This window comes from Leucoraja erinacea, unplaced genomic scaffold (genome assembly GCF_028641065.1).
Source record: "Leucoraja erinacea ecotype New England unplaced genomic scaffold, Leri_hhj_1 Leri_519S, whole genome shotgun sequence".
Classification (NCBI taxonomy): domain Eukaryota; kingdom Metazoa; phylum Chordata; class Chondrichthyes; order Rajiformes; family Rajidae; genus Leucoraja; species Leucoraja erinaceus.
Genome location: NW_026576420.1, coordinates 8,379 through 24,302, shown reverse-complemented (window position 1 = coordinate 24,302; position 15,924 = coordinate 8,379). Strand labels below are relative to the sequence as shown.

Here is a 15,924-nt window from a genome sequence, read left to right as displayed (position 1 = left end):
GGGGGGGATGGTGAACACCCGGCAGGGATGGGGGTTGGGGTCGGTGGAAGGCAGGTGTGTGGACTGGGGACGAGGCGATGTGTGGTGGGGGGGTGGTGGGTGGTCAGGGGGTGGGGGGTGAGAGGTTTGTAGTGTGGGTGGGGTCACATACTTAAAGGGGGATGGGGAAGACTCAGTGGATCTGCCACTGAGGTTAACCAGGCTGGGCAGACTGGCACTAGGACCCAGTGCAGTCAAACCCAGAAGAGTGGGAGTTAGCAGAGTGGAGGCTGCAGGCCCAGTGCAGAGTCCAGGCTCCAGGCAAGGCGACTGCTGTGGGCTGCTGGAGGGAGGTGCAGTGGTGAGGGTCGGCGGACCCGATGGTGGGAGTCCATGGGCAGTTGAGTCGGGGTCCGCGGGCGATGCGTGGGAGGTCCCGGTGTGCGGATGGTCGTTGGGGCGGTGCGGCTAGCCCGGTAAGGCAATGAGATGGGTAGGGTGCGGTGCGGCCGCCATGTTTGGGGAGCCCCGGTCCGGCGGCGATGCCCAGTAGGTTGGGTCCGGTGGCGATGTTGGATAGGCCGGGTGCGACGGCAATATTAGGCGGGCCCAGTGCAACAGCAATGTTCAGTGGGCCCGGTGCAGCAGCGATGCTGGATGGACCCAGTGCGACGGCGATGTTAAGACGGCCGGTTGCGGCTGTGATGTTCGGCGGGCTCAGTGCGACAGCGATGTCGGATGGGCCCGGTGCGGCGATGAGGTTAGGCGGTCCCGGGGGGCGGCGGTGGTCAGAGGAATCAGCGACGGGGAGAAAGTCCGAGTTACCGTTGAAGCGGCGAGGCTGGGCGTCATCGGTAGGCAGGTGAAGGTGGGCGCAGCATCGACGTGGAGGTCGGTAAAGGCGGTGTTCAGGTGAGTACTGGAGGCGCTCCTCGTGGCCAAGATGGCGTCGCGAAAGTAAGCATGCAGGTACAACAGGCAGTGAAGACAGCGAATAGCATGTTGGCCTTTATAACAAGAGGAGTTGAGTATAGGAGCAAAGAGGTCCTTCTGCAGTTGTGTAGGGCCCTAGTGAGACCACACCTGGAGTATTGTGTGCAGTTTTGGTCCCATAATTTGTGGAAGGACATTCTTGCTATTGAGGGAAGTAGGTTTACAAGGTTAATTCCTGGGATGGCGGGACTGTCATATGCTGAGAGAATGGAGCGGCTGGGCTTGTATACTCTGGAGTTTACAAGGATGAGAGGGAATCTTATTGAAACATATAAGATTATTTAGGGTTTGGACACGCTAGGGGCAGGAAACATGTTCCCCATGTTGGGGGAGTCCAGAACCAGGGGCCACAGTTTCAGAAAACGAGGAAACACTTTTTCTCACAGAGAGTTGTGAGTCTGTGGATTCTCTGCCTCAGAGTACGGTGTAGGCCGGTTCTCTAGATACTTTCAAGAGGGAGCTAGATAGGGCTCTTAAAGATAGCGGAGTCAGGGAATATGGGGAGAAGGCAGGCACGGGGTACTGATTGGGGATGATCAGCCATGATCACATTAAATGGCGGTGCTTGCTCGAAGGGCCGAATGGCTTACTCCTGCACCAATTGTCTATTGTCTGTTGATTTTCCAATACTCCTCCATGTACCTGAAACCAGCTGCTATGCCTCTTCCCATTCATGCCAAGTTCAAAGCACAAGCTCCCCAGTGAGGCAAAACAGTAAAGTATTAAATACAAAAATGTGAGTGTCACCACCCACCTTCGCAGCCTCTGCCGTCTGTGAAGTTACGTTGTTTGCTCGGGTGGAAATATCCTGCCTTACAGGTACAGTAGTAGCTTCCCTCTGTGTTGTGACAATCAGTGTTGTTGCCACACGGTGTTTGTGTAAAAGTTCCATTACATTCATCCTCATCTGGATGGAGGAGGAGAAAAAAGATCCATGCTTTAATAAAAACCAAGAAGGGATGAGTGGTCTGTTGCCCATGCCAGCCCTCACCCTCCACAGCTGATCATTCCTGGTCCTATCGTGACCTGTCCCTCCATCTCCACCATCCCTTGATTCAATCAACATTCACAATGTCAGCCTGGTGTGTCCTCAACTGTGGCTCCACAATGACGAACAGGAAGACTCACAACCTTCTGAGCAAAGGGACATTTCCTCATCCCAGGCCTAAACGGACAAAGCCGCTGCCTCTCTGCTCCTCTGTTACTCCCACATCTACAGCAGCAAACTTAGATTCTTTCTGCTTTATGTGAAGTGCGTTATGTCATTACAAGGGGTCTTGCCTACCCCTGCTTCTCACAATACTCCTCACTCCTCCCCCCCCACCTACCCCACCTGGCCATCACCACACATCCCTCCCAGTGGACCCCCTCCCCTCTCCCGTTGTTCCCATCCCCCACTACTCTTGCCATATTGATTCACTCTTCACCTTGCTTTCCTCTCAAATCTCTAGAATCCGCAGCCTTTTCTTGTTTCCACATCACCCTGTCTCTATCTCTATCCTTCCCTTCCCCACCTCACTCCATCTACTAATTAACCCTTCCTCATCTGTATCCATCTATCACTTGCCACATTTGTCTCAAGCCCTCCCCCACTCTTTGCAGTGGCTATCTCCCTTCTATTATTTCTGCCCTCATGAAGGTCAGAACCTGTCCATTTTCCACCAGAGACGCTGCGTGACCCACTGACAACTCTCCTTTTTTGTGCCAGATTCCAAACCTGTCCTATACATGTGCAGGGTCTTTCTAACAACATCCAATTCACCAACTCACCTTGGATTTCTGACTAGTCTACCATGAGGGACCTTGTCAAAGACCTTCCAAAGCCCATTTAGACAACATTGCCCTACCCCCATCAATCCTCTTTGTGACATCATGAAAAAACTCAGATTCATTTCCCACATAAAAAGCCACGCTGGCTGAAGAACATGGAAATCTTGGAACATACCTGCCATAATATCCTTTCTGACTGGTTTGTTTTATGCAACTGATGTCAATCACAAGTCATGGCACAGTTGGGTAAAAGCAATGTTATGAACGGTAGAGTCAACGGGCTATCAAATGTAATAAAATATGTCAGAAAAGTTCACGCTGATCAAACAAGGTGGACGGAGGGAAACTTATTAATTTCACACGGGTAGACGGCTCAAATATCAGAAAGATTGTGTGGAAAAACCGAGTCATCTAAGCTTTTGAATTGGAATCATCTTGTAGGTAAAAGGTGGGGGACTGTAATTGATATACGGCAGCAATGTAAGGAGAGGTGTGAGGCTCCAAGTTAAAATTGAACTCCAGGAGTTAAAATTGGTGTGTCGTAAAGGTAATGCTACGTTTGTTATGGGAGATTTCAACATGCAGGTAGACTGGGAAAATCTGAACGCCAAGAAATGGAGTTTGTGGAGTGCCTCTGTGATGGAATCTTAGAGTAGCTTGTATTGGAGCCTATCAGGAAGAAGGCAATTCTGGATTTAGTATTATGTAATGAACCAGATTTGAAAAAGGAACTTGAGGTTAAGGAGCCATTAGGAGGTAGTGGCCATAATATGGTTGTTGAATCTACAATTGGAGAGGGAGAGGAGTGGATAAACTGTTCAATTTAACAGTTGAATAAAGGGGGCTATGGAGCCATGAGGGAGAAGCTGGCCAAATTGACTAGAAATGGTATTGGGTAGACCGATGGTACCGAAGGCTGATAAATCCCCAGTCCCTGATGTTCTGCATCCCAGGGTACTTAATGAAGTGACTCTAGAAATCGTGGATGCATTGGTGATAAATTTCCAGAGTTTTATACATGCAGGATCAGTTCCTGTGGATAAGAGGGTAGATAATGTTATCCCACTTTGTAAGAAAGGCGGGAGAGGGAAACCAGGGAATTATAGACCAGTTAGCCTGACATCGGTGGTGTGAAAGATGCTGGAGACAATTATAAAAGATGAAATAGCGGCACATTTCGATAGCAGTAACAGGATCGGTCCGAGTCAGCACGGATTTACGAAGGGGAAATCATGCTTGACTAATCTTCTAGAATTTTTGAGGATGTGCAAGGGAGAGCCAGTGGATAGTGGACCTGGACTTTCAGAAAGCATTTGATAAGGTCCCACATAGGAGATTAGTGCAGTCCGTGTACCGCCACAACAGATCAACGGTGGATGCGATCTCGCTGGCCCTCCAGTCCGCACTGGACCACTTGGACAACAAAAACTCATATGTCAGGCTGTTATTCATTGATTACAGCTCGGCATTTAATACAATCATCCCCTCCAAACTGGTTACCAAACTCGCAGAACTGGGTCTCTGCGCATCTCTCTGCAACTGGACCCTCGACTTCCTCATCCACAGACCACAGTCTGTTCGTAGTGGTGGAAATGTGTCAGCCTCGATAACAATCAGCACGGGAGCACCTCAAGGCTGCGTGCTCAGCCCCCTGCTGTACTCACTCTATACCCATGACTGCGTAGCGAACCACAGTGCGAACTCCATCATCGAGTTTGCTGACGACACCACTACTGTGGGGCGTATCACTGATGGGGATGAGTCAGAATATAGAAGAGAGATCGAGCAACTGTCCATATGGTGCCAGCGCAATAACCTGGCCCTCAACACCAACAAAACAAAGGAACTGATTGTGGACTTTGGAAGGATTGGAGGGGGACCCACTGCCCCATTTATGGTTGAAAGTGTCAAGAATTTCAAATTCCTGGGCGTGCACATCTCTGAAGATCATTCCTGGTCCGAGAACACTAACGCAATTATCAAGAAAGCTCATCAGCGCCTCTAGTTCCTGAGAAGATTACGGAGAGTCGGATTGTTAAGGAAGACTCTCTCTAACTTCTACAGGTGCAGAGTCGAGAGCATACTGACCGGTTGCATCGTGACTTGTTTCGGCAATTTGAGCACCCTGGAGAGGAAAAGACTACAAAAAGTAGTAAACACTGCCCAGTCCATCATCAGCTCTGACCTTCCTTCCATCAAGGGGATTTATCGCAGTCGCTGCCTCAAAAAGGCTGGCAGTATCATCAAAGACTCACACCATCCTGGCCACACACTCATCTCCCTGCTACCTTCAGGTAGAAGGTACAGGAGCCTGAAGACTGCAACAACCAGGTTCAGGAATAGCTACTTCCCCACAGCCATCAGGCTATTAAACCTGGCTCGGACAAAAGTCCGATTATTAATAACCACTTTCTGTTATTTGCACTTTACCAGTTTATTTATTCATGTGCGTATATATTTATATCATGGTATATGGACACATTTATCTGTTTTGTAGTAAATGCCTATTATTTTTCTGTGTGCTTAAGCAAAGCAAGAATTTCATTGTCCTCTACAGGGACACATGACAATAAACTTACTTGAACTTGAATTTGATTAGTGGGCAAAATTAGGGCATAAGGTATTGGGGGTAGAATGCTGACATGGATAAAAAAATTGGTTGGCAGACAGGAATCAAAGAGTAGGGTTAACGGGTCCCTTTCAGAATGGTAGGCAGTGACCAGTGGAGGCAGTGACTAGTGGGAGTACCATTAGCAAATTTGCAGATGACAGAAAGCTGGGTGGCAGTGTGAACTGTGAGGAAGATGTTATGAGAATGCAGGGTGACTTGGACAGGTTGAGTGTGTGGGCAGATGCATGGCAGATGCAGTTTAATGTGGATAAATGTTAGGTTATCCACTTTGGTAGCAAAAACAGGAAGGCAGATTACTATGTAAATGGTGTCAAGTTGGGAAAAGGGGAAGTACAACAGGATCTGGGGGTCCTTGTTCATCATTCAATGAAAGTAAGCATGCAGCTACAGCAGGCAGTGAAGAAAGCGAAATGCATGTTGGCCTTTATAACAAGAGGAGTTGAGTATAGAAGCAAAGAGGTCCTCTGCAGTTGTATAGGGTCCTTGTGAGACCACACCTGGAGTATTGTGTGCAGTTTTGGTCCCCTAATTTGAGGAAGGACATTCTTGCTATTGAGGGAGTTCAGCATAGGTTAACAAGGTTAATTCCCGGGATGGCGGGACTGTCATATGCTGAGAGGATGGAGCGGCTGGGTTTGTATACTCTGTAGTTTAGAAGGTTGAGAGGGGATCTTGTTGAAACATATAAGATTATTAAGGGTTTGGACATGCTAGAGGCAGGAAACAATATTCCCGATGGTGGGGGAGTCCAGAAACAAGGGCCACAGTTTCAGAATAAGGGGTAAACCATTTAGGACGGAGACGAGAAACACTTTTTCTCACAGAGAGTTGTGAGTCTGTGGATTTTCTGACGGTTCTCTGGATACTTTCAAGAGAGAGCTAGATAGGGCTCTTAAAGATAGCGGAGTCAGGGGATATGGGGAGAAGACAGGTACGGGGTACTGATTGGGGACCCAACTTCGCAGCATCTGCTGTCTGTGAAGTTACGTTGTTTGCTCAGGTGGAAATATCCAGCCTTACAGGTACAGTACTAGCTTCCCACTGTGTTGTGACAATCAGTGTTGTTGCCAGACAGTGTTTGTGCAGAAGGTCCCATACATTTATCCTCATTTGGATGGAGGAGGAGAAAAAAGATCCGTGCTTTAATAAAAACCAAGAAGGGATGAGTGGTCTGTTGCCCATGCCAGCCCTCACACTCCACAGCTGATCATTCCTGGTCCTATCGTGACCTGTCCCTCCATCTCCACCATCCCTTGATTCAATCAACATTCACAATGACAACCTGATATCCTGGCTATGGTGAACTATCTTGGAAAATTCATACCAAACCTCAGCGAATTAAGCTCGCCCCTGCGACAACTGACTCATTGCTTGGTCCTGATTCCAGCAATCTCAACAAGCATTTGACGCTTTAAAATCTAAGCTGACCAGTGCACCAACTCTAATATTCTTCAATTTGAAACATCCAGTGACAATCACCTGTGATGCCTCGCGATTCGGGCTCGGTGCAGCCTGCCTACAACCATCAGCTGATGGTACCTTGCCTCCCGTACCATGACCGACACAGAACAACGCTACGCACAGATCGAGAAGGAGCTGCTGGCTGTCGTCTTTGCCTGCTCCAAATTCAAAGACTTTATCTTCGGAAACATTTTCACGGTTGAGACAGACCACCAGTGACGATTCTGAACAAACCAATCCATGCTGCACCAGCCCGCCTGCAACCCATGATGATGCAGCTACAACATTTCGACTTCACCCTTGTTTACAAAAAGGGTACAGACATGCACATTGCGGATACTCTCTCTCGTGCACCTCGAGCATCCCACTTCTGACACCATGTAAATATGGCATCTACACAACACGTAACTTAAGATCATCTTTAATCCACATACAGACTTAACAGCATGTTAGTAGTCACTGCCTCCTGTCTGCTACCAAACTACATAGCATAGGAAGTAGGTGTTAATATAAATGATACAGTAAGGCGGGGTTAGTGATGCTAACCTATATATTATTGGTTGCATGCATAAAGCAATCTACAGAACTTGAGGTTAAGGAGCCATTGGGAGGTAGTGACCATAATATGGTCATGTTTAATCTACAATTGAAGAGGGAGAAGAATAAATCAGAGGTGTCGGTGTTACAGTTGAATAAAGGGGGCTATGGAGCCATGAGGGAGAAGCTGGCCAAATTGACTGGAAAAATACTCGAGAAGGGATGACAGTGGAACAACAATGGCAGGTATTTCTGGGAATAATACAGACGGTGCAGGATCAGTTCATTCTAAAGAGGAAGAAAGATTCCAAGAGGAGTAATGGGCGACCGTGGCTGACAAGGGATGTCAGGGACAGTATAAAAATAAAATAGGATTGGGTAATGTCTAAAGAGCAACAGAAGAGAACTAAAACGGCAACACAGGGAGAAAAGATGAGGTACGAAAGTAAGCTAGCCAAGAATATAAAAGCAGGATAGTAAAAGCTTCTTTAGGTATGTAATGAGGAAAAAATTAATTAAGACCAAAGTTGGACCCTTGAAGACCGAGAAAGGTGAATTTATTATGGGGATCAAGGAAATGGCAGATGAGTCGAAAAGGTACTTTGGATCCATCTTCACTAAGGAGGACACAAACAATCTTCCTGATATACTAGTGGTCAGAGGATCTGGGGTGACAGAGGAAATGAAGAAAATCCACATTATGCAGGAAATGGTGTTGGGTAGACTGATGGGACTAAAGGCTGATAAATCCCCAGGGCCTGATGGTCTGCATCCCAGGGTACTTAAGGAAGTGGCTGTAGAAATCGTGAATGCATTGGTGATGATTTTCCAGAGTTTTATAGATTCAGGATCAGTTCCTGTGGATAAGAGGGTAGCTAATGTTATCCCATTCTTTAAGAAAGGCGGGAGAGAGAAACCAGGGAATTATAGGCCGGTTAGCCTGACACCGGTGGTGGGGAAGATGCTGGAGTCAATTATAAAAGATGAAATAGCGGCACATTTGGATAGCAGTAACAGGATCGGTCCGAGTCAGCATGGATTTACGAAGGGGAAATCATGCTTGACTAATTTTCTGGAATTTATGAGGATGTAACTGGGAAAATGGACAAGGGAGAGCCTGTGGATGCAGTGTACCTGGACTTTCAGAAAGCATTTGATAAGGTCCCACATAGGAGATTAGTGGGCAAAATTAGGGCGCAAGGTATTTGGGGTAGAATGCTGACATGGATAGAAAATTGGTTGGCAGATAGGAAACAAAGCTAGGGATAACGGGTCCCTTTCAGAATGGCAGACAGTGACTAGTGGGAGGCAATGACTACTATTGCTAATGAGTAACATTAGCAAATTTGCAGATGACAGAAAGCTGGGTGGCAGTGTGATTTGTGAGGAGGATGCTATGAGAATGCAGGGTGACTTTTACAGGTTGTGTGGGCAGATGCATGGCAGATGCAGTTTAATGTGGATAATGTGAGATGATCCACTTTGGTAGCAAAAACTGGAAGGCAGATTACTATCTAAATGGTGTCAAGTTGGGAAAAATGGGAAGTACAACAGGATCTGGAGGTCCTTGTTCATCATTCAATGAAAGTAAGCATGCAGGTACAGCAGGCAGTGCAGAAACCGAATGTTGCCTTTATAACAAGAGGAGTTGAGTATAGGAGCAAAGAAGTCCATCTGCAGTTGTATAGGGCTCTAGTGAGAATTGTGTGCTGTTTTGGTCCCCTAATTTAAGGAAGGACATTCTTGCTATTCAGCATAGGTTAACAAGATTAATTCCTGGGATGGCGGGACTGTCATATGCTCAGAGAATGGAGCGGCTGGACTTGTATACTCTGGAGTATAGAAGGATGAGATGGGATCTTATTGAAACATTTAAGATTATTAAGGGTTTGGAGACCCTAGAGGCAGGAAACATGGCCCCAAGGTTGGGGGAGTCCAGAACCAGGGGTCACAGATTCAGAATAAGGGGTAAACCATTTAGAACGGAGACGAGGAAACACTTTTTCACACAGAGAGTTGTGAGTCTGTGGATTCTCTGCCTCAGAGGGCGGTGGAGGCCGGTTCTCTAGATACTTTCAAGAGAGAGCTAGATAGGGCTCTTAAAGATAGCAGAGTTAGGGGATATGGGGAGAAGGCAGGCACGGGGTACTGATTGGGGATGATCAGCCATGATCACATTAAATGGCGGTGCTTGCTCGAAGGGCCGAATGGCTTACTCCTGCACCAATTGTCTATTGTCTGTTGATTTTCCAATACTCCTCCATGTACCTGAAACCAGCTGCTATGCCTCTTCCCATTCATGCCAAGTTCAAATCACAAGCTCCCCAGTGAGGCAAAACAGTAATGTATTAAATACAAAAATGTGAGTGTCACCACCCACCTTTGCAGCCTCTGCCGTCTGTGAAGTTACGTTGTTTGCTCGGGTGGAAATATCCTGCCTTACAGGTACAGTAGTAGCTTCCCACTGTGTTGCGACAATCAGCGTTGTTGCCACACAGCGTTTGTGCAGAGGTTCCATTACATTCATCCTCATCTGGATGGAGGAGGAGAAAAAAGATCCATGATTTAATAAAAACCAAGAAGGGATGAGTGGTCTGTTGCCCATGCCAGCCCTCACCCTCCACAGCTGATCATTCCTGGTCCTATCGTGACCTGTCCCTCCATCTCCACCATCCCTTGATTCAATCAACATTCACAATGACAGCCTGGTGTGTCCTCAACAACTGTGGCTCCACAGTGAGGAACAGGAAGACTCACAACCTACTGAACAAACGGGACCTTTCCTCAGCCCAGGCCTAAACGGACAAAGCCGCTGCCTCTCTGCTCCTCTGTTACTCCCACATCTACATCAGCAAACTTAGCTTCTTTCTGCTTTTTGTGAAGTGTGTGATGTCATTACAAGGGGTCTTGCCTACCCCTGCTTCTCACAATAGCCCTCACTCCTCCCCCCCACCTACCCCACCTGGCCATCGCCACACATCCCTCCCAGTGGATCCCCTCCCCCCTCCGTTGTTCCCACCCCCCACTACTCTTCCCATATTGATTCACTCTTCACCTTGCTTTCCTACCAAATTCCTGAATCCGCAGCCTTTTCTTGTTTTCACATCACCTCCCGTTTCCTGTCTCTATCTCCATCCTTCCCTTCCCCACCTCACTCCATCTGCTAATTAACCCTTCCTCATCTGTATCCACCTATCACTCCCACACTTGCCCCAAGCCCTCCCCCACTCTTTTCAGTGGCTATCTCCCTTGTATTCTTTCTGCCCACATGAAGGTCAGAACCTGTCCATTTTCCACCAGAGATGCTGCCTGACCCACTGACAACTCTCCTTTGTTGTCGCAGATCCCAGCATCTGCAATCTCTCGTGCCTCCGAGACTACCTCATGTTTCACAAGAGAAATAGAAAGCTGGAAGAGAATTCGAGGCAGGACAAAGCCTGGCAAGTGATATGTAGACACAAGTGGGGAGGGGGCTGATTGGCAGGTGATTGGACAAAGGCCAGGCATGAAAAGACAAACAATGTGAGATGAGGATAGAAAAGGTCGAATGATAAATCCATAAAAAGATATATAGATGGAAGGCGATGGAGGTGGAGAAATAGGCGAGAATCTGGCTTGGCCACAGGGAGGAGAGGGGGAGAAAAAGGGAGCGCGGGTTGTTTTTGGATTAGTTACCTCATGTTGGAGAACACAATGTTCCTGCCATTGGAAGGTAAGTTAAAGGTGTATATGAGATGGTATTCCTCCAGTTTGCGCATGGTCTCACTCTGGCAATGGAGGAGGCCCAGGACAGGTCAGTATGGAAATGGGAAGGGGAGTTAAAATGGTTAGCAACTAGCAGACAGTGGCCGAGGCCAGAATCAAACTCGGGTTCCTGGCGCTGTGAGTCAGCAGCTCTATCAGTCGCGCCACTGTGTCACTAATAAGCTATATCACATGTGCTGATATACGATGAAAATCGTTGTGTCATGGGTTATCTAGTCAATCATACCATACATAGGTACAATAGGTGGTGCAAAAAGAGAAAGAAAACAGAGTTTTTGCAAGTTAGCAGCCCAATAGTATCGCCTGAAGTCAGGAAGTGCCAGGCCGCCGTCACTCTTAGGAGACTGCAGTATCGCCTTTCGGATTCTAGCCGGTTTGCTACCCCATAAAAAATTTAGATATTGTCGTTCCTAATTTATCAAAAAAAGATTTAGTGATAAGTATAGGGACGTGCTGGAAAAGATACAGGAATTTGGGTAGGACGACCATCTTGATCAGATTTATCCGGCCCGCGAGGGACAGCGGTAAAACTGACCAGCGGTCAAAATCTCTTTCAGCTTTCTCAACCAGAGGCAGAAAGTTTGTGTGGAACATATCAGATATAGGTGTTGTAATAAAAAACGCCGAGGTAGCGAAATCCGTCCTCCGCCCATTTGAATGAGGTTAAAGAGCGAGGAAGCTGCTTAGCCAATGAGTTATAATCATATATAACCATATAAGTTAATCGGTAATAGCTCATAAGTTTATAACCAAGAATACGCACCGAACCGTTCCAAAATATTCGTAATCACAGGGAGAGAGCTGACTGGATTCGAGATGTACAGGAGCAGTTCATCCGCATACAATGAGACTTTATGGGTTGTGTCGAACCGTGCAATACCTTTAAACCCCTTCTCTAAGCGCAACCAAACCGTCAAGCTCGCATCATTTTAAAGACCTCTATCAAGTCCCTCCTTAACCTTCTGCACTCCAGAGAATAAAGACCTAACTTATTCAACCTTTCTCTGTAACTTAGTTGCTGAAACCCAGGCAACATTCTAGTAAATCTCCTCTGCACTCTCTCTATTTTGTTGACATTCTTCCTATAATTGGGCGACCCAAATTGTACACCATACTCCAGAATTGGTCTCACCAATGCCTTGTACAATTCACATCCAAGTCATTTAGATATATCACAAACAGCATAGATCCCAGAACAGATCTCTGTGGAACTCCACTTGTCACAGACCTCCAACCTGATTATTGTTTCCACCACAGTCCTCTGTCTTCTATCTGTAAGGCAGTTCTGAATCGATATGACCAAGTCACTGTTTATCCCATGCATCATAATGTTCTGAATCAGCAAACCATGGGACCTTTAACAAATGCCTTACTAAAATCCATGTAGACAACAACCACTGCTCTACCCTCATTAATCATCTTCATCATCTCCACAAAAGACTACATCAGGTTAGTAAGGTACAATCTAGCATGAACAAAGCCATGCTGACTATCTCTATCTTACCCATTCTCTTCCAAATGGGTATAAATCCGATACTGAAAAATTCTCTCCAATATCTTCCTCGCTGATGTGAGGCTCATTGAGCTACAATTCCCTGGATTCTCTCTAATTCTCTTCTTAAACAAAGGAACAACATTACTGACCCTTCAGTCTTCTGGGATGTCGTCTGTGCTTAGAGAAGATGCAAAGATCTTTGTCAAGGCTCTTGCCCTCTTGTTGCTTTCAATAACCTCGGATAAATCCCATCAGGCCCTGGGTATTCATGCACCTTAATGATCTTTAAAAGTCCCAACACCTCCTCTTTCTTAATCTCAAACTGCTCTTGCATGTTAGCATTCTCCACACTGATCCTCCAAGTCTTTGGTGAAAAGTTGCCAATGTCAATTTGAGGCTCCTTTTGGCCCTTCCAATTACCTGCCTGAGTTATTTGCTCATTGATTTACATACCTTTAATCATTCCGTTAATTCTTAAACTTGCATACAGTTGTTCTTTCCTTTAGACCCAATTTACTTCTTCAGTCATATGAAGTTCTCTTACTTTGCAATCCTTATCCCTCCTTCTTACTGGAACATGGAACAGTCCTGAACTTTAATCAAATGGCCTTTAAATGACTGCCACATATCAATGAGGACTTACTATCAACTGCTTCCATTATTCCCGCCTGAGCTCCCGTCTATTAACAACATAATGTGCAAATCCAATTTAGTTCCTTACAGCAAAGTCCAAATTTATCCCTATACAAAACAAACTAAAACATACAGTCAGGATCACTAACCCCCAACATGCTCTTCCACCGTAACACCAATCACCTGGCCTGATTCGTTTCCCAACACATGGATAAGTATGTTTAAGAAGGAACTGTAGATGCTGGAAAATCGAAAATAGACAAAAATGCTGGAGAAACACAGTGGGTGGAGCAGCATCTATGGAGCGAAGGAAATAAGCAAAGTTTCGGGTCAAAATCCTTCTTCAGACTGATGTGATGGGGGCAGGGGGAGGGAGAAAGGAAGAGGTGGAGCCAGAGGGCTGAGTGAGAGCAGAGAAGGGGAGGAGAAAGTGAGGACTACCTAAAATTAGAGAAGTCAATGTTCACACTGCTGTGTTACAAACTGCCCGAGCGAAATATGAGGTGCTGCTCCCCCAATTTATGGTGGTCCTCACTCTGGCCATGGAAAAAGCCCAGGACAGAAATTGTGTTCATTGTGTGTTCTGTTGCTTTTCTCTGTCGTGACTGCATGGTACAAAATTTTGTTCAAACTTGTTTGAATGACAATAAAGGAAATTCAATTCAATTCAATTCAATAAATGCAGGTGCCACAGGTAGACTGAAGAAAATATACATTCTTAGCGTTGTAGAGCAACTGTTCCAGAGAAAAAGTCCAAGGTCCGCAATGGTTGGAGAATTGGTACAGCTTATGGACCATTCAGTGGTCTGATAGCAGAGAGGAAGTGGCTATTCCTGAATCTGGTGGTATGCGTTTTCAATTGTAGAAGATACAATAATAGAACACTTGGAGAAGAGTGACAGAACTGGATAAAGTAATCAGAAACAGGAAACTATGTTTGGCAAGCATACTGGATCTTTTTCAGGATATAACAAGATGTAACCAGCAGAATGAGGGAGAAATAGTGGATATGGTCCACGTTCAGACAGCTATTGATAACTTCCCATCTAAGAGGTTATCGTGCAAATTTAAAACATGCGTTTGGGGAGCACGTTGCTCATGGAGAAAGAATGGGTTGGCTCACAGAAAATAAATGATAAACAATAATTTCTATGAGTGGCAGGCAGTGGGGAACAATAGGGTTCAGTAACTGAGTGTTCTCAGATTCTAAAAAGGGGTGGCACCATGAGACCTGGTGTCCATGTGCACCAGTGGCGGGATGGGAGCATACAGACGCAGCAGCTGATAGGATGGCAGATGATCGGTTGGCCTTTGCCGTGGGAGGATTTGAGTTCAGGAGCAACAATCCTACAGGCCCCTTGTTAGTGCACCAGGAGTCCAATGTGCAGTTCCCATATCGGAGGACGGATGATCCGATTACAGAACAAATGTAAGGAGAAAAACATTCAGTTCTTGCAATTGAAAGGAGAAGCTCACAATATTAAAAGGCCAGAGGATCATATTTAGGGAGCAACTGACAATAGGAACAAAGAGAGGAACTTTTAAGTCAGCAGCCACTTCATGAGACACATTAAGTTTTGTAGCTGAAAGCAGTTCGCATCCTGGAGTGACTGCTGCTAGCGGGTACATGATAATGAAGGCAGACACTAAAGGAGTGGCCTGTTGGGAGTGACTGTGCTGAAGGTAACTGTGAGGCTTTAGCACAACAGGGTTTGGTGTGGAGGGTGATGGTGGGACAAGGTGTGGTCAGTGCTTTTTCTTTCTTTCGTAAATCTTCTGTTGTTTAGTACTGTAGAAACGGCAGTTATGGGAGGAGGAGAGGAGGCATCCTCCTCCTGCAAGATGTGGGAAGTCAGGGAGACTTACAGTGTCCCTGAGGACTGCACCTGGGTGAGGCGTGCCCAGCTGCAGGTCCTTACAGGTAACGTTAGGGCACTGGAACAGCAGCTGGATGACGTAGGGATCATCTGGGAGACTGAGAAGGACATAGATAGTTACAGTTAGGTGGTCATGCCGAGAGTATGGGCAGAATGTTGATGGATGATCACCAGGAAAGGGAGCAGGCAGGCAGAGTGTGTGCAGTAATCCCCTGTGGCCATTCCCCTTGACAACAGGTATGCCCTTTTGGATACTATTCAGTAGGGGGATATCTGGTCAGGGGAGAGCAGCAGCAGTCAGGTCTGTAACATTGGGCATGGGTCTGAGTCACAGCATGGAAGGGTGAAGACAGGCAGAGCCAAGGTGATAGGGGACTTGAATGGAGAAACAAGGCACTGCATGTGCTGGTTTATGAAAAAAGACACAAAGTACTGCAGTAACCCAATGTGTTAGGCAGCATGTTTCAGTTTGGGATCTTTCATCAGACTTTTCAAACTTCAGGATCTTTCTTCAGATTAAATATTTTAAATGGCGTCTGCAATCAGTGTTCCCGAACCGAAATGTCACCTAATGAAGTTCTCCAGAGATGCTGCCTGACCTGCTGAGTTACTTTATGTCCATGTGTAGTACTGATTTTAGTTTTGGTCATCCAGTCACAGGAAGGATGTCATTAAGTTGGAAAGCAGACAGAAGATTTTCTAGGATATTACCATGACTTTAGGGGGTGAGCTATTGGGAGAGGTTGGGCAGTCTAGGACTTTATTCATTGGAGTGTAGGAGG

The 15,924-nt window shown here is 46.4% G+C and overlaps 1 protein-coding gene across 1 annotated transcript in view; it reads right to left on the bottom strand.

The window, feature by feature from the left end:
- Nucleotides 1–15,240, bottom strand: part of LOC129693993 (adhesion G protein-coupled receptor E2-like) — a gene marked incomplete at its 5' end in the record, with an annotated part of 90,132 nt that extends 74,892 nt beyond the window's left edge. Inside the window, 4 exon segments of the mRNA XM_055630716.1 lie at nt 1,727–1,879; nt 9,753–9,998; nt 13,276–13,312; nt 15,132–15,240. Coding sequence (XP_055486691.1) covers nt 1,727–1,879; nt 9,753–9,998; nt 13,276–13,312; nt 15,132–15,240 — 545 coding nt within the window.
- Nucleotides 15,241–15,924: the final 684 nt, after the last annotated feature.